Raw genomic sequence first — 18,791 nt, forward strand, 5'->3', positions numbered from 1 at the left:
AGAGGAAATGGAAACCCTTGAAAGTTTAGAGAGATGAAGATCTTGGTGAAAATTTTAGAAAATTTGAAGAAATGAAAGTAATGGCCAAAATCACGGAAGAACTGCCCTATTTATAGGGAAAAGCCCATGAAGAAGGACCAATCAGGGCACAGCCCATGAAGAGTCAACCAATCAGCGAACAGACACGTGCCAGACATGCAACCACGGAATGTCAATCGTTGCAACAGTTAAATGTCAATCAATGCTACAGTTACCAAGCGTATTCAACACGCCCATTCACATCTCTTCGCCTGTTCATCTCCCTCAACAAATTCCTAGGTACCTGCTATCCGCCGGCCACATGATCGACCAAGCCAGGAAGCACCGGCCGGGGGCAATCAAAAATAACCGACTCTCGGCCCGGTCTCGGCCAGCGTCACATTCTTTCCCACATCGGATACCCTTTACGCATCCATGTGGAGGGGGGATATGGCACGGCCTAACAAGAACCACGCCGATGCATCAGAAGAAGCCGATACCAGAAATTTTGCAAAAATACTTACGCAGAATATACGCTCAACACACATCGGAGCCCATACCACGGCATAGACTACGCTGGGGGCAAATTGATGGGGCATATTCTGCACCGCTGACCAAGTCAACATATTGAGCAAGGTCAAGGGTATCCACAAAGAAAGTCAACGACTCGACATCTAGCCGACGGAGCCCATCGGCCTGTCACTTGGGTCTCGGCCTGACAACCAGTTAGCCGGGGCACATATCCGCGTACTCATATCCAAGACCCTCGGCGAGCCTGCCACAGGTCCATCGGCCGAGGATACAACGGTCTTTTCACCTGGTAAGCACGTGGCTACTTGGCCACTACGTGACAAAAGGTGAATGCCTATAAATACTCCTCAACCTTCATTGAGGAAAGGATCCACAAATTGACCTAATAATCACTATTCATTTGGTAATATCTTCCTTATCTCTCTACAATACACTCTTAGCCAAGTTACACCAACTTCTCTCTAAGTTTACTGACTTGAGCGTCGGAGTGAGTACGCTCGGCCAAAGCCGAGCCCTCAGTTTATTCATCGTTTCAGGAGACCGCAAGGAGGATTCAAGCAAAGACATCATTCTACGGGCTACGAGTGGTAACAAATATCTGCTCTGGAATTACACCCGGAACAACTTGATTTGTTAAAATTGATAATGAAAATAATACTATTCAACGTACAAAATATTTACTAAGTTGTAAACACTGATATAAAAGTCAATCAAAATAATTAATTCTCATGTATTCTCAACATGTCCCACATTACTGATTTTTTTTTTTTTAAAAAAAAACGGCATTTGATGACGTGGGTTAATGAGGATGCTTTAAATGTTCTTGTATTAATAAAGATAAGATATACTCGGAAATTACTCCTTTGGCAATAACCCTTAATAGATTTGGAAAAGTTTAGTAAGCTTCTACTTCGTATTCAAGTAAAATAATTAATTAATCTTTCTATTTTGTTTATCAACTGTTACAAAATAATCGTATAACTTTTTAATGCTTCTCTTATTAGTAATATAGTTATTTACTTATTAATACTTCCTCCATTCGATTATTTATTTCTTTGAAAAATAATATACAATTGACGTTACTGGACTGGTTGATACAGCCCATAAAATTGGACTAAACCGAATTCGAAATAAAAAGATTCTAGCCTCGTCAACAGTCCAAGTGTCTTTAGGAATTTTGGTTTTGGGTTCGTTTCGGTCTGACTTTCTGAGCACAAATTGATAATGAGTTAATAATAGGTTGCATTATATTTGAGAGTAATCGGATGAAAAGTAATGATGTAACCAGTTTTGTAATACTCCACGTTAATTGAAGAAGTTAAATGGTGAGTTTAAATGACTAATTCTTAAAGGGATTGAAACTTAAAAGTACTATTCATATCAACAAAGCGCACTTTTTTTTTACGGAAGTCTATGATAAGAACTTCACAGTTAAGCGCGTTTGTTGGGAAGTCTATGACTGACCTCTTAGGAAGGTTTCCGGGATGCACATGATTGTGAACAAATGTGTTGGAAATGACCCGTGTTGATTAGTGGAACAAGTACACAATCGAGCGAGCTATAATAAGTAACCGTCCCTATCCAGGGTTTGGGCCGAGGTGTTACAAGTTTGGTTAGGTTTTGGGATAGAAAATCTTCTTTCCAGTTATGATTAGGGAGTTTCCTAAATTGATCCTCTATCTGGTCCGACATGTTTTAATATTTGGTCCCACACACTAGTGCACGCTTTTAATTTCGTGCACAAGGGAATGTACTTCCTATTAATTACAGGTATGTGATGGATTCTTGGCGAATAACCTCAACCTAACCCGGCTTGTATAAGCTTCGTGACTTATCCGTATCAACCTAACTTCATAAATGAGTCGCAACATCTTAACGCTTGCACAGTCACGACTAACTTCGCGACAAATTCGTGTCATGTTTTCGAGGCTCGGTACAATAATTGCCATCTCTAATTTTTTAGGGTAAGATTATTGGCGAATCTTGAGACAAGACTCCCAATAATCTACCCAAGTCTTGTGAAAGTCTTAAGTCGCGTCTTGGAAATCCAAAAACTCAACAAGAGTCTTGACTCCACATTTTTATAATGACAACCAATAAATTGCTATCATGTGTTAAACTATTATTATTTTCCTTTTTTATCTAAAATTTCATAAGAAAAGTATAGTGGAAAAGTAGAGTCTGACGGATAATGTATAAAATTCGAGGTAACTTTGAAGTGAGTCTGAACAATAAAATAATAATAAAAAGAGTAAATTATAAATTACTCCCTTTTTAAGTTGCAATTTTCTAAACTTACTCCTTTATATGTTTCTTTTTTTTAAATTACTCCCTTAAGTTGACCTTAGGCCAAAAGTTGCTACCAAGCTAGTTCTGAGGTGAAAAAAATAAGTAAATGGACGAAATTACCCTTCGAAAAAATTACCCTCTTCATCTCTTCTTCCTCATTTCCTAGATCCACCTTTCTGCCACCGGCCTCCGCACAACCTCCACCACCGCACCACAATCACACCAACGACCTCCCTCCCATCACCTGATGTACGACAATGCCCCACCACATCCTCATCTGAATTTGTCGACAACTGATCCGAAAATGACTAGCTCAAATGAGGAGGACGAGTTTGAGTTCGAATGCTAAGACGGATCATTGTGGTTCAAGGAAAACAAGGATACGGTCCATCTCAAGTTCAACTTGGAGTTACTTAAATAAAGTCGTCATTTTAATTAATATAATTATTATTACTGTTATTCTATTTGTAGAGGAATAAATAAGGGTTTCCTAAAAACAGTAGGGCTAATTATTTTCTATTCAGTTTACTATTAGTTTATTTCCTAAGTTGAGTCGAATTAGAATAAGTCAAGTTTTATGTGTTGATCAATCAACTTAAGGGAGTAATTTAAAAAAAGAAACATTTAAGGCAGTAAGTTTAGAAAAATAAAATTTAAAAGGGACTAATTTATAATTTATAATTTATAATTTACTCTAATAAAAATGAGTGAAAAACACATATTTTTAAGATTTTGGAGAGTTTCAATAATGATCATACGGAGTGAAACCGGACCAAAGGAAACCAAAGTTAAACTGACTAGTGACGGGTGACGACTGACGAGTCTGACGACTACCCAATGGTAAAAAAACGAACGACCTCGGAGTCAACTCGGCGTCGCAACCGAGTCGACTCATCAACTCGACCCACTCAATCCACCAACTCGTCTCCTAGTAGGGCCCACAACCGACAACTCACCATTATCATCACCATCATCTTCTTCATCGTGTCATCCGCCATATCCATCCTTGTATACCGCCATAGCCGACCTTCTTCAACTTCATCACCACACCTTCACCATAATAATAATCTCTTTAAAACGGACGTTGATTACCAGGAGATCATTAATGTAAACAATCATTCTTCATATTTAATTGTTGAATTTCTGGATTTTATTAATTTCCTGAATTTGATTGTGTTTTTGGATTGTTGCAGGAGAATTCTAGGGTTTCCGAGAATGTTACTCAACGGCATTTCGGTAATTCCGTTTTGGCGTACATTACGCCTTGGTATGTAAATTCTGTTTTGTGTTTTTAGTTGTTGTCGATGTGGTATATTGTGTTGTGGATTACCTGAATATTCGTCGGAAACCGGTTTTCGAATTTCGATTGCTGTTGAATATTTCGCTAATTCCGTTTTAGCTTTAGCTTATATTACGCCTTTGTATTGTTCGTTTTCGCTTATGTTTTTAGTTGTCCTTGTTGTAGACTTGTAGCTGATGCTGTTGATGTGCTATATTGTGTTGTGGATGAGGTGTATATACGCCATTTTATTTGGTGTCAAATGAGGCACAAGGTCAGTACAATATAGGGGAGGGGGATTCACGATACCTCAGTCTTAACCACTAGGCTAAGACGTCTTCGGTAGGTAGATTTTCGATTACTGTCGAGTGTATTGTGAAATGGTAATTTATAGAATACATTCCCTGGGACTGTTTTAGGGTTTTAGCTGAAAATTATTTGAATAGAGATAATTGATTGCTGAAATGTGTAACTGGAGGTTGAACAGATGCTTTGGGAGAATTGCGTAAGATGCATTTCGCAGTAGTAGTTGTTGGATTCAGTGAGGATAACTTGTATAGTCAGATGTACACTTGTTCGAGTAAGAGTTTGTTGCAGTCGAGTGTATTGTGCAGGTCCTAATTTGTAGGATACATTCGGGGTATAATTGGGGATTGTTTTAGCTGAAAATATGGTCTGAATAGAGGCAATTGATTACTGAAATGTATAGCTTAAGGTTGAGCAAATGCTTTGGGAGAATTGTCTGAGATGCTTTTATCGATTTTTTTTTTTATTCAACAAGGATAGCTTGCAGTGTCAGATGTAAACTTAAACGAGTTAGAGTTTATGAGAGGCATGAGATTTGCTAAAACTATTTCCATGATTAGCTCTGTTGGTTTCATCATCAATCTTCAAACTTTCAAAGCAATTAAATATTACTCTGTAGAAACTAGACGTCCAGAATTAGGTATGCAATGTTTTGCTCAAGTGAGAAGTTGAGAATATGGGACATATCGTGGTTGACTTTTAAGTTAAGTGACTGACCGCAAAACTTTTATTTAATTCCATGAAATTGAAGCTGTATGTGCTCTTACGTCACCAGATCAAGTCAAATTTTCTGTCTCAGTGGATTGACATCACCAGAGACTTACACATCATCTAGAAATATAGGGTAACTAGTACAGAGTAATATAAAAAAAATCACTTGTACACCGTCTACATTTATTGCATCGTTTATTATTATAATAACTGTGTGCCTGTATGTTTGTTAATGTTCCAAATTATGCTGGCTAATGCTGATGAACGATCAATTACATCTAATTAACTTAAGTGCTGCCCAGCTGACAATCTTCAATCTGTTTTCTCTATTGGGATTTATGGAAGTCTAACTCCATTCTAATGTCAAAACTGTGTAGGAATTCGGCTGGCTACGATTTAGCAAAAAAGTTCAGTTCCAAGTTTACACATCTGTCTCCTGTGTGGTACGATCTGAAAAGGTACACCAGCCTGGTTAATAGTTTTATCAACTTTTGAGTTTTGTTCTTTTATTATTTGACACACTTAACGTCTGTAAATCATCTCTCCAAGTCTTCACTGAAAGATTAAGGAATACAGTTAACCGCCCACTTGCTTGAATAGGGGCGTTTCTGTTCTAAACTAGAATGCCATAAAGATCTCCAATAGATATTAGATAATACCTCTTTGTTTTTAGGTAGGTTGGTAGAGGGAAGGATAATTTTTCAGTGATCTCACTATCTCAGTGCGGTTTTTTGTGAACATTATATTATATTTGTGTCAGCCAGGGAACAAAATTGAGGCTTGAGGGAAGGCATAACGCTGACGCAGGATGGCTATCCGAGATTAGACGAAGTGGAAATACTAAGGTAGGTAGACGCCGTAGACACACGCTTAGCAAGTTAGCATTTTGTATAATATGGGAAATGATCAGCTCTAATTTGTTTTTCTTCAGTAATTGTGGGGTTTGGTGTACAGGTCTTACCGCGAGTTGTCCTTGAAGTGCTACCAAAAGACCTGTTTGGAAAAAAGAAACAGAGAGACAAAGCTATTGACGTGATTGTAACAGAGTGCAAGTAAGCATGCAGTTTTAATTTATACTCGCTTGTCACATATTGTCTCCATTTGAGATGATTGTTCGTGATGTAAAAAAATGTAGAATGTGAAGAATGTATTTGACGCGGTATTGTGTATGACAGTTAGCTGTACAGCAGAAAGTAAACTGAATAAATATATTATATAGATGGCTAGTTCTGATTGCTTATTCATCATATTTTAAGTGCTGAAAATATTTTCTACTGTGTTTGGAACCTGCATTTTCGATTTTTCATAGCTGGTGTAAATTTTGAAACACTTATTATTTCTCCATTGACTGTTGTGGTGTCCTATGTTGTGTGATTTCCTTTCTATATTCGTTAAAATTAAGGACTTTAGACAGCGCTCCATTCTTCAGCTGTTGAGTTTCAGCCGTCTTTTTTTCGGTGTGATTGCCCGTAAATAATTCTGTTGGCGTCGTTTAAATTTTCAACACATCGCACCTTATATCATGAATTGCTGCGAGTCTTGAACTAATGTCTAGGTTTAGTATGCTATTAGCTTGATGTGGACATGAGGATTCTGGATTTCTGTCCCATCTTTTCTTCTTCATGATTGTTGGCTTTGTCTCAAAGTTTACTGTTTCACAGGGATATGGACTATGATGGTGTGGTCCTGGAGTCATGGTCGAGATGGGCTGCTTATGGTATTCTCCATGATGCTTCCATACGTAAAATGGTATATTTGAAAATGTCAATTAATATACAAGTGACTTTATTTTGCCTTGATTAGTTTATATTGTTTTACTTCATACTTAAAACTTTCAAATACAGAGTAATTGATAAGAGAATCTCTATTTAAGAGTATCTTCGGTTATTTGTAAATGATTTGTTGCTTTTCTGGTTCTGAAAGAAAATAAGTAATGACCAGAATCCGGAGTGCGATGTGCTACGTGGATCTGAAAGTCTTCTAGATCTTGGGCTTTTGATTTTAACTTTTGGATCCACAAAAGGGCATGATGTTTTCTAAATTAGGAATCAGGATTACTTGTCTCTTGGCTGTGATCTGGAGGATTTGACATATGGTAGCCATCTGCTGAATTAAAAGGGCAAAGAAAATTAAGAGGGTTGGGAATTTCCACACTTCTTATACATATGCCTCGTCCCCTCTTGAATAGTCTTATAAATTTTAGCTGCTATTGGTTTGTCCATTTCCTTGATATCTTATATTTTCCAAGTTCAAACCAATGTATTTAATTTTTTAAGAAAAAAGGAGAAAACAATTTACTCCCAGTTATTTGTAGTACTTGAATTAAAATCAAGTGTGGTTTATATGCTGAAGACCTGTTGTGATTTTCTTGTTTGATTTGCCCTCCACTGTCAGGCACTAGAATTTGTAAACCAACTTGGAGATGCTCTGCATAAAGTGAGATCACAGAGAAATGGTCAGCAGTTGCAGCTAGTTTTTGTTATAGGTCCTCGACAGTCAGAGAATCTTCAAGCTCACGATTTTGGGCCGGAAGATCTCCGTGCTCTTAGTGATTCTGTAGATGGGTTTTCACTCATGACCTATGACTTCTCAAGTTCTTATCGTCCAGGTCCTAATGCACCTCTTCTTTGGGTGCGCTCAACTATAGAATTCCTGCTTAGTTCAAGCAGTAATAATCTTGCCAGTAAGGTGCTCGTTGGGATCAACTTTTATGGGAACGATTTTGATTTAACAGAAGGTATGCTAATTTCTTCTTCTTCTTCTCTTATATTGATTACTCAGTGAGCAAAGTCTACTGTATGTTATACATTTGATTGATCCAAGGATAATACGATTGCAGGAAAATAGACTTGTCACTAATTTTTAAATGTGGCTCTGTACGTTGCCATTTATCGAGTATCAAGCATCGAACATTGAGCATCTGTCGTATTCACTAGTCTTTAAGTTTGCTTTTGTTTTCTAATTAGCCGCATTTTACCTAGACTTCTTTAGGCCCTTTTAAGTGTCAGTTTTCTCCACCTTGAGCATTATGTAAACTGCACCTTAGTTGAGACCTTGAGTTATGAATAAGAGATTAAGCAATTATGTGAAATTTGTCCTTCTAAACTATTTTTGGGCACTCAATTTTTTTGCTTTAACGTTGGAACCCTTGTTCACCTACCCTAGGCACGTAGAGATAAACCTATGGTATACGTACAAACCATTCCCACCCAGTTAATCACCCTTTTTACCATGGTAATAAACTCCAACTCAGAAAGAGGTCCATTGTTCCAGCAAGGGTTTGAACTCGTGATCCATGAGTAATTTATATGAGAAGAACTAGGCAAACTGACCTCGTTAATTTGGATTAAGGGGTGCTCTCTTTTAATCATGTTTTAACCACCTGAGCTTTCGAGCAATCATGTATATAGCCAACTCAATCTCAGATTCTCATGCCAATGTCTCGTTTTTAGTCTCTTGCTGAGCATAACAAGCATTTGACACAAGTCTGGTCTCAATCTGCAGGTGGTGGTGGTGCTCAAGCAATAACTGGCAGGGATTATCTCTCCTTATTGGATCGATACAAGCCTAAGATAGAATGGCAGGATGAAATTGCAGAACATTTCTTCTTGTACTCTGATGATCAAAATCGCCAACATGCAGTCTTCTACCCGACCCCAATGTCAATATCTAAGAGACTCGAGGAAGCTCATTCATGGGGCACTGGTATATCGATCTGGGAAATTGGCCAAGGACTAGATTTCTTCTTTGATCTTCTCTAGACAAACATATGTTAAGAGTTAAGACTCTTAGAGCTATGAAACACTCGAATTTGTGCCATATTTCTGTATACGTCCAAGGACTGGATAGTAGATATTTGAATCTCTTGATCTGGGTTAAAGTACACAATTTTTGTTTTCGTAAATATTTCAATATAAAACCACACTTTACCTCAATACTCTATTGTTTCCATTTCCAATGGGGCCAAAGACTCCCTATCCTTTGGCTCTGGATTATGATGGAATAAATTAAAATTACTCCATAAATTAGGTGCGCTATCTACTCTAGAGTAGTAGTTATTTGGTATAATTGAACAAAATCTTCATTTAGTTGGTCAGCATGTTGTTCATGTAGGGATAAGCTTACATAGTCCGACGTAAATGTGACACCCTTTATTATTGGCGGGATCTTTTGAGGCATTGTGATAATGTTGTTGTACTCTACTTGGTATCACTGAGACTTGAGACCTACAACACTTGGCGTAGTTGGCGATAGTCGTAAGGTAAGAGGCCGATACGTTGTACTAAAGTTTGGAGTACAATGGCAATGGCTTTTAGTGACCTGTACTTGCATAGTTGCATACCGATTAGTACTCGTATTAGTAGCGGTGCTGTAGTACTATAGTACTATGGTACTAGAAGGAATTCTAAAACCGTCTTCATGTATCAGCCACACAATTTTGCTGTCATCTGGAACCTGCATTTTTAAAGATTTTTAAGACAATAAGCAGCATCTAATCCTCTATGCCACGTGTCAAACACCTGATGGAGAGACAATCATCTTGCTTTTCCATGTCAGCATGTTATGTTCCTTTGCATTTTGTGAAGCTCAATTCTTTCAGTTTCATTTGCATCTTCTGAACAAAACTTAAATTTTCTACTTTATTCATTTATTTACATCTCTTTCATAATGAACTGAATTATCTTCAGAGTTTTGTGAAAGTTGAGAGCCTCAAAAATCATTGAAAAGTATGCTATGGAGGCCCTCAATGCTATAGGATTGAAACCCATTTGTGTTCTTCCTAATCAAACAGCAAAACCCAAGAATCCTTCTCAAACCTTCCCTTTCTTCAAATTCCCGAACCCGAAAACCAGCATCATAAACCCAGAAAACCTTAAGGAGAATCTAGCAAATAAGTTCCATGGTAGTTTAGTTCTGTTAGCTTCAGGGTTAGGATTAAGTGCAAAAGTTGCAAGTGCTTTGACATATGAAGAAGCATTAGAGCAAACTGTGGGCATCAGTTCTGGGGCTGATTTCGATGCTGGGAGCGTTGTCGAAACGATTGTGAACAATCCAATACTTGTAGCTGGTGGAGTTTCTCTTATAGCATTCCCCTTGCTTTTGTCTCAGATATTAGGAGGAAAGCCTAAGGCTTTTGGGGCAGAATCTGCTAAAAGTGCATATGCTAAGTTGGGTGATGACCCAAATGCTCAATTGCTTGATATCAGACCGGGTAAGGATGTCAGGGAGGCGGGTAGTCCGGATATTAAAGGGTTGAAGAAGAAGCCGGTTTCGGTTGTGTACAATGGTGAGGATAAGCCTGGGTTCTTGCAGAAGTTGTCTTTGAAGTTTAAAGAGCCAGAAAACACTACTTTGTACATCTTAGACAAGTAAGTTTCCTTAGAATGTAAATGTAACTGAATTATTTGTTATTACTCTGCTTGAATTGTTTCATATTTTTGCTGCCTGGATTGTAAGCAAAACAAGGATTTTATAGAACAGATTAGACAACCGTCTTCGGGAAATAGGGAAAGTTTGTGAGGATATAGAGAAACTTTCTAACCTAATAGAGATTTTGCCAACAGACAAGATTTTCTCTATTTGTTCATGAACTTTCTCTTTCTGCTCCAGTGGTATATTCTTATTACCAGGTTTTTAAGGGTTGAATTGTACGAATTTGACGCTTTTCATTCTTCCCCATTCTTCACTCTCCATAAATGAGCACACAAAATGAGTGTTAGTTCTCTTTGAAATGCTACTTTTCTAACAATCACGGGGTTAGGTTTGATGGCAACGCTGAGTTAGTGGCGGAGTTGGTGACTTCCAATGGTTTCAAATCAGCTTATGCTATCAAAGATGGAGCAGAGGGACCTCGTGGATGGCTGGTCTGTGGTGCTTCTATATAGCCATTTATATTTCGAGTTCTTTTTATCTTTTTATTTCACAATTTTTGATTTTTACAGTCACTCTTTTCGAGTTTGAGATTATCTGCTGTTTGCAGAATAGCGGTCTGCCTTGGATTCAACCTTCAAAAGGGTTCAAGCTTGATTTTGGTGGTCTGACTGATGGATTTGGTGTACGTTTCTTGACTCTTATTTTATTGGATGAATAGTTTACAAATTGGACCTTGTCTTTGGTTTGACTCGAATCCTCATATGATACGGTTTCATTATATTATCACAAGTCTGGCCCATATTAAAGCTTAAGAAAGCTGTTGTCTTTGAATCACAATTATAAACTATGATCAAAGACTATGTTACTTCAACACTTCACTTTGGTTGCATATCACATGTCGGCACAACACGCCACTTGAACACTTCAGTTTATTCCAAAACACGACTTTTCACAAAGTAGTTGTGTCCGAACCTAGCCTGAATAGCATAGCCCATAGAGAGTTTGCTGTGGTCATCAGATATAGAATCAAATGTCCATCAGTTTGTAGTCGAGTTATTCTTCTGACATTAATTCTAACATGCAGGACATCACTGAATCATTACCAGTGACAGTAGGGCTTGCTGCTGTTGCTGCTGGAGTCGGGATCTTAACTTTTACTGAGGTTAAACCTTACTAACTACTATCAACTTTATTGACCGAGGTTAAAATCTCATCATGGCTGTTGTGATCTTCGGTTTTGTTGTTTTCTTCCAGATTGAAACTGTTCTTCAACTTTTGGGTTCTGCAGCAATTATCCAAGTAGTCAGCAAGAAACTTTTATTTGCAGAGGTAAAACTGAGTTTCAAGTGGCACTGAGATTCAGATAGCTTACACATTTTGTCAATATTATCAAATTAAGCCAAATTACATCGTAATGGCATCCGTATTATATTTGATGTGCAGTCTTTTCTTGATCAATTGGTTAATCTTAACTTAGTTGAAAAGAACGGTTTACATCAGTAACTTCCAAATTTCAATCCTCTAATTTAAATGATTCTACCTATTCACAGGACAGGAAACAGACATTGCAACAGTTTGACGAGTTCCTGACCACAAAAATTGCTCCAAATGAGCTTGTTTCAGACATAAAGGTTAGTTAAGGATAAAGACACTTCTTTTGTGTGAAAAACGATGCAATACTGCAAAATGGGTTCAATAAGTTATTCACGCTCTCTATATTATTTCTGTTTGGTATAATCCGAAACCAAGTCAAGAGAACCATCTCTCAACGAATTGACCAGCTCATCTGCTATACGATGAAGCTCCCACTATAGCCGTTTTGGAACCAATCTCATTATTGTTCATTGAGATAGATATTTCTGTGTTTCCAATACAAGCGTAAAGTTGCCAACTTCCGGCCCACAACCCCCTTGCCACACCATTGGCGAAAGCCTGTGAACCAGTTGGATAACACTTTCATTATATAGGATTATAGGCCCAGTAGACACTTTTGCTCTTTATTATTGGATAGTTTTCAATCTCAATTTTCAAATTGGGTGCTTATTGCAGCAAATAGGAACTGCTCTACTACCAATAAGTACGAGTCGTGCTCTTCCAGCTCCTACTGAGGCTACTGCCATCCCTGAGACACCAGCAGAACCTACACCCGAACCAGTACCTGCTTCACCTACTGAGGCTACTGCCATCCCTGAGCCACCAGCACAACCTACACCCGAACCAGTACCTGCTGCTGGAAATGATGTTGTATTTAAATTCGAAGCTTCCACTGAGTCACCAGCACAACCTGAACCTGAGCCGGAAGCATCTGCACAACCTGCATCAGAAATCAATTCAGTACCTCAGAATGAAACTAAACCTGTTTCACATCCAAGACCACTTTCGCCATACGCTGCTGTAAATCCTCTTTCCTTCCTCTATTTTTGTTTTATTTTGCCTTATTTCACAGTTTTTGATTCATTTTGTTTAATAATTTCTGTTAATTATTTGCAGTACCCGGATTTCAAGCCTCCTTCTTCTCCTTGTCCGTCACAGCCTTAGAGACTTGGTTGCGCTAGATTGGGTTATTTTTATCATGTTCATTTGTAACATGTACATGCAGTTCATGTTGGAATCTTTTTCCAAATTTTTGATTAAGAAGTTCAAAACTTAATTCATTCCTTAATGCAGTTTTATTGCAATAATAATCATGATCTTGATGATGCTCCCGTTTTTTTACGCGGTTATTTGTTAGCCAGGAATACATACTTATTGTAGTCTTATTAGTAAGAGAGCTCTTACCATTTGAGCTAACTCGTGTTCTCATATTGATTCGGTATGTGAAAGGAAATAAATATTTAATCTAGTAATCATTTTACAAACATTTATTATTCTATACATATATCACTCCCTCCTTTGGAATTACAACATTTTTTTCTTATTTGGCATATTCAAGAAAATGCTACAAAGACCGGAGTATAATTCTACTTTGGTTATATTTCTGTGGATAAATTCACACATCTTTGTTGAGTGACATCTACTTCTCTCTCGACACTTTAATACTTGTCTCAAGAGCAATCCATCTTCTAGACTTATATTAATTCACCAAGTACATTAGCTTACATGGTATCTCGCATTTGAGGATTGATGAATGATAACATGACAATCAAAGAGAGTACGTTATTAATTAATCTTAAAAATGAAACAAAAATTCAACCTGTAACAAAAATTCCTTTTCCTATTGGATTGTTGGTGGACCTGTGTGCGAAAATGTTTGCACTGTCAAGTGTGATTCTGCTTGGAGGGCTGATAGAAGTTCTGGCATGGGGTGGTGCTTGTTGGATGGTAACGGGACCTTAAGGAATACTGCTCATGCACGATCGTTTGCCTCTTCTGCTCTGCATGCCGAAGGACATGCTGCTATCATGGCGCTAAAATGGGCCTTGGACAAAGGGTATATTCATGTTAGACTGGTTACGGATTGTCTTATCTTGGTTATGCAGGTTGCTGGAGCGGAGAAGGCGATAGCGTCTATCAAATGCATTATCCAGGATATTAAGTCTATTGCATCTTGTTTTCACTGTTGCTCTCTTAGTTTCTGTCCTAGGGGAGTGAATAGGATAACTCATAATCTTGCTCAGGAAGCTCTTATGTAAGCTATGCTATTTGTTGCTGTCAAAAAAAAAAAAAAAAAAAAAAAAAAAACTGTACAGAGTAACTCACATTTTAAGCATTGCTTATCGGACATAAAGTACATTATTAATTAATCCTAAAAAAAAATTTTAAAAAAATCTAGAAAAACTAAATATTTTTTGTCTCATCAAAACTTTTTAATTTTCCTCTCGATGTTACTATTGATACTTGTACTATCACTCGATGTTATTATTGATGTATGATACTTTTACTATTCCCGCTAATACTATTGTCACTTTTACTATTACTGTTGTGGGTTATAGTTATTTACCTTATTACTCTCATTGTTAATGTTATACTTCTATTTACTAGTACCGTTATTACTACAATTATTTTCATTACTAACACAAAATTTGTTTTGTAAATAATGTTAATGACACTATACATATTCAATATTTAATTTTAGCTAACCTAATTTATAGATTAATTGATTATCCAATTATATTGGACTTATATTATACGAGTATATGTATAAATAAAATAAATTAATTTCCTTTAGTTTAGTTGCCTTGTGGAACGGTATTTTGTATGGAAGGTAGTATTTTGTATGGAATAATATTTTTCTAGTAAGGTAGAATTTTGTGAGAGGTATGATGTAATTTTTCTGTGGTTTTTTTTTTTTTGTAAATAGCCTAACTTAATTGCTCCAGCCACGTAAATAATTGTTAATTTCGTCAAATCAATCAATCAATACATATATATCACAAATTCTTATTTCAGACCGTCATATCCGTCTGAAATTATCAGACAGATACCATTTTCTCTCACGGAAAATCCATTTAGGGTGTGAGTGGGAAAGCACATGGAGGTGTCCCACCACCCATGTGCTTCTCACTTGTAAGAGGTCTTATTGCGGTCTGAAATAAGGCGGTCTTAAGCAAGACGGACTGCATATATATAAAGCAGAAAATTTTCGTGTGATATTAGAGAGTCCAACTTTTTTAGAAATCTCAACAAGAGTAGATTTCGAAACAAATTTACTAAAATTATCCTAATAAAAGTAAATTTGTTAATATTTAAAACAAAATTTAATAAAATTATCCTAATATAAGTAGATGAAACATATTTTAATAAAAATATTCTAATATAAGATTATGACAATTATCAAACTGATAACAGACATTTATAAAAGGTCAAATTATCATTTTCATTTTTCTCACACCTATGGTCTCATACATTTGTAGTTTTTATTCCCGCATTAAAATTCAAGAAGCTGACGGATAAATAATGAATTTATTTGATTAAAGTGTTATGTTAAGATGATGTAGTACGTAGTTAAACGAATTATAAACTACAATAATTCCATCAAAATATAATCACAAAATAATCATTGGAGTGTGTATATAAATCATACATGGCTCGATACACATTCAAGTGATCAATTCATATAAAATAATTCACCGATCTATATATGTTACTCCCTTCGTCCTGGTCAATAGTTTACAATTACTTTATACATAATTATTAAGGTAATGAGAGAGGAATGAGTTTATAATTATTAAAAAAAATCAAAAGCAACTCGAAATGAGGAGGAAATAAAACGGTCCCCACCTACATGAGTTTCTTTATTTATTAGAAAAGAAAAGTGTAAACTATTGATTGATTCACCTTAAATAAGAAAGTGTAAACTATTGATCGGGTTGGAGGGAGTACTATTTTGTTTCATTAATTTACTCTATATAAGAATGTGTATATCATTAGATCGTAGAGGAACGAAACCGAGAATAACTGAAGTAAAATTTGGTGGTTTGAACAACTTAAAGCTTGCAGGAACTCATAGTATTATTCATATATGATGAACTGATGATCAATTCTAACCATTACATAATATTGATTTCTTCTCAGAATCATTTTCCAAAGATAAAATTATACTAAATGCACAATTCTTCTTAACTTAAACACGGAGAACAAAAAAACTAATTACAATGCAGAACATCAAAACTTTTTTAAACCAATTAGAGTTTAAGTGTAGGACTCATGAAAAATTGGAAAGATGAATAGAATAATAGTAGGTGGTACTATAAATACATAATGTAACTAATTATATGGTATATAATTAATAACATACAAAGTACGTATTCATATACTATATCCCAGATTTCATTATTTATACTAAAATTGAAAAGTTAACGGAAACCTAAAAAAAGTAGCGTAAAAGGTAACTGAAAATTAAGAGTTGATAAGTTAACTGATTAAATAAAAAAATATTTGAAAAATTAATCGAAAGGTAGCTGTTTTTTAGTAAAATGACATAAAATGACATAAAAGGACATAATAAGTATTCCATATTTAATATTTTAAATTGAAGGATTAAAAATAAGAAACAAGTAATTTATTTTGGTAAATAATTTATTTACCAAATACTTGTAAGAAATTAAGATAAATGAAATTTTTGGTCAAATAAGCTTAAACTTATTTCTTAGAAACAGAGCTTAAATATGAGATTTTTCATAATCTCCCAAAATATCAAATTAATTTCTTATTTATGTCTGTCCATGTTTACTTGTTTTTGAGCCTATTGTTAGGAGTTGATCCCAAGTAGCTCCTTTTAATTTTATAAACTTAATTGATAGAATTAATAACTATTGGTTTTGAATAAATATTACTCCTACCATTTATCTATTTTCATCCCATTTCTTTTTGCACAACAATTAAGAAAATGAATTAAAGAACGAAAAAGCAAATAAAAAGTAACAAAAGTAATGAAACAGTAATGAAATTAAAAGGGAATAAAGAATGAAAAAGCAATGACAAATATTGTAAATATACAAGTGGGGCAAGAATCTTTTTGTCATTTGGATGTCTAAGTAAGGAAAGAAGAGAAATAGGAAGAAAATAAAAAAATTGCCAAAAAGCGGAAATGGGAAGAAAAAAGGTAAATGGAGGGAGTAACAATTTGTCATTATAACACAAATTACAAATATACGCTATTATAATCATGAGGAACAAAATAATAAGCAATTGGTTCCAAATAAATAAATGTTAACTTCTTACATAAGAATAAAAATTGTTAGCTCTACAATAAGAAGAATTTTCACCAAAAAAAAAAAAAAAAAAAAAAAAAGCAATAAGAAGAAGCAAATTTGATAAAAAAAAAAGGGAAAATCTATCCCAGGTGTCCAGTTATGTCGCATTTGTCTTGGATGCATCGAATATATATAAAGTTTTAGGTTCAAACTGAATTTTAAATCATGCCAACCATGAGGGTTAGACATGGGTAAAAATATTATGAGAATTATTTGAGAAAGTTAGAATAAACGAGTATAAAACCATTTTAAGATCTTCACAAGTTGAGTCAGTTATAGTTTTGAAACTTTTTACCCGCGACAGGAAATACGACAACTAGGGAGCATGTAATTTTTCTATTAAATATGAGTATGAGAATACCTACAACCGTCACATCCCCTCCCCCGTATGACATCCTTGCTTTTAGCAGTCGTTTTTTCGTTTTCATTAAGCGAGACTTGACAGAGTACTTTAGTAGGGTTAGACTTAATGAGCAAAATTCATTATCTTTTAGGAATTTCACACATTAAATGTATTTTATCCTCTTCGCAATGATCTTTTGTATTGCTTTTACATAGTCGTCAAAATGGTCAAAATTATAAAAGTTTGCCCTTTTAAGAAGCAAGGTGGAAGATGTTTAAGAAGGGAATGGAGTATACATAATACATTTTTTAGTATAACTCATAATGATAAGCTGTACTGCAGTACCAAGCGTGGCATGGCAGTTATGTTGTTGAGGAACATTAACTCTGTAAGAACATTAACTCTGTAAGAGGATTATGCCAGTTATGTCAGACCATGGTAACGCAAAGTGTAGACAGTTCTCAGCGATATGATACTAATAGGTGTCCCTTGCATTTTATGTTATAGAATCACATATATTTTTGATTGATTGTTGTTTGGACTACAAATTATATTGGAATTTAGTTTGATTTGATTTTGCGAGAAGTTTATAAGGATCAAATACCTTTAGTTGTATGTGGATAGTCAAGGTAAAATTATGTTGTTAAAGATCTAGCATTTTCTCTGAATACACTAAATGTATATAATTATGATACCTATTGTTTTACGTAACATCATTCAGTATTACGTAGTTATTGTTGATGAAAATAATTTGTAAAACTCACAAAGGCATGTCTTCGTTATTAAGGGTTCATTATGGTGTGCTGCAGCATGTGTTGTAGACATAATGTTTTGTATTTAACTAAAAACCGGAGTTTTAACAAATTTTTGGCAATATACGATAATATTGCAAGTCAGAGCTTTATAGAGAAACTTAATAATCTTAAGATTTTAATTCCAAAAGCCGATTTCATTAAGATTGTATTTATTTGGTGGAATCCATGGTTCCATAGAAATGAAATTATTTTTAATGATGTTCATTTTAATATCAGCAAACATATCCTTTTATGTAATAATAGCATCAAGATTTGGAATGAAATTAGACATAAGGATCTTAACAATCCTGATAAAGACGTGTCAGTTAAAAATACTATTAGTAAAGAAGAAATTTGGTGGGAGAAACCTAAAAATGGGTTTCTAAAACTAAATTTTGACGGATCAAAAATTGATGGTAATAAAGCTGTTCTAGGATATGCTATAAGAGACC

General features: G+C 35.4%; 2 protein-coding genes across 2 annotated transcripts; both read left to right on the forward strand.

Annotated features, from left to right (window-relative positions):
• Window positions 1–3,594: 3,594 nt before the first annotated feature.
• Window positions 3,595–9,038, forward strand: LOC141604981 (uncharacterized). The gene is made up of 8 exons (XM_074423583.1): window positions 3,595–3,945; window positions 4,032–4,105; window positions 5,512–5,592; window positions 5,895–5,979; window positions 6,089–6,186; window positions 6,796–6,883; window positions 7,529–7,871; window positions 8,639–9,038. The coding sequence occupies exons 1-8, from the start codon at window positions 3,676–3,678 to the stop codon at window positions 8,893–8,895; spliced, it is 1,296 nt and encodes a 431-aa protein (XP_074279684.1). The 5' UTR covers window positions 3,595–3,675; the 3' UTR covers window positions 8,896–9,038.
• Window positions 9,039–9,564: 526 nt separating this feature from the next.
• On the forward strand, window positions 9,565–13,206 carry LOC141604980 (rhodanese-like domain-containing protein 4, chloroplastic). Its single transcript, XM_074423582.1, has 8 exons — window positions 9,565–10,503; window positions 10,896–10,998; window positions 11,115–11,189; window positions 11,592–11,669; window positions 11,762–11,836; window positions 12,058–12,138; window positions 12,557–12,901; window positions 12,998–13,206. The coding sequence occupies exons 1-8, from the start codon at window positions 9,869–9,871 to the stop codon at window positions 13,043–13,045; spliced, it is 1,440 nt and encodes a 479-aa protein (XP_074279683.1). The 5' UTR covers window positions 9,565–9,868; the 3' UTR covers window positions 13,046–13,206.
• Window positions 13,207–18,791: the final 5,585 nt, after the last annotated feature.

This window comes from Silene latifolia, chromosome 10 (assembly GCF_048544455.1).
Source record: "Silene latifolia isolate original U9 population chromosome 10, ASM4854445v1, whole genome shotgun sequence".
Lineage (NCBI taxonomy): Eukaryota > Viridiplantae > Streptophyta > Magnoliopsida > Caryophyllales > Caryophyllaceae > Silene > Silene latifolia.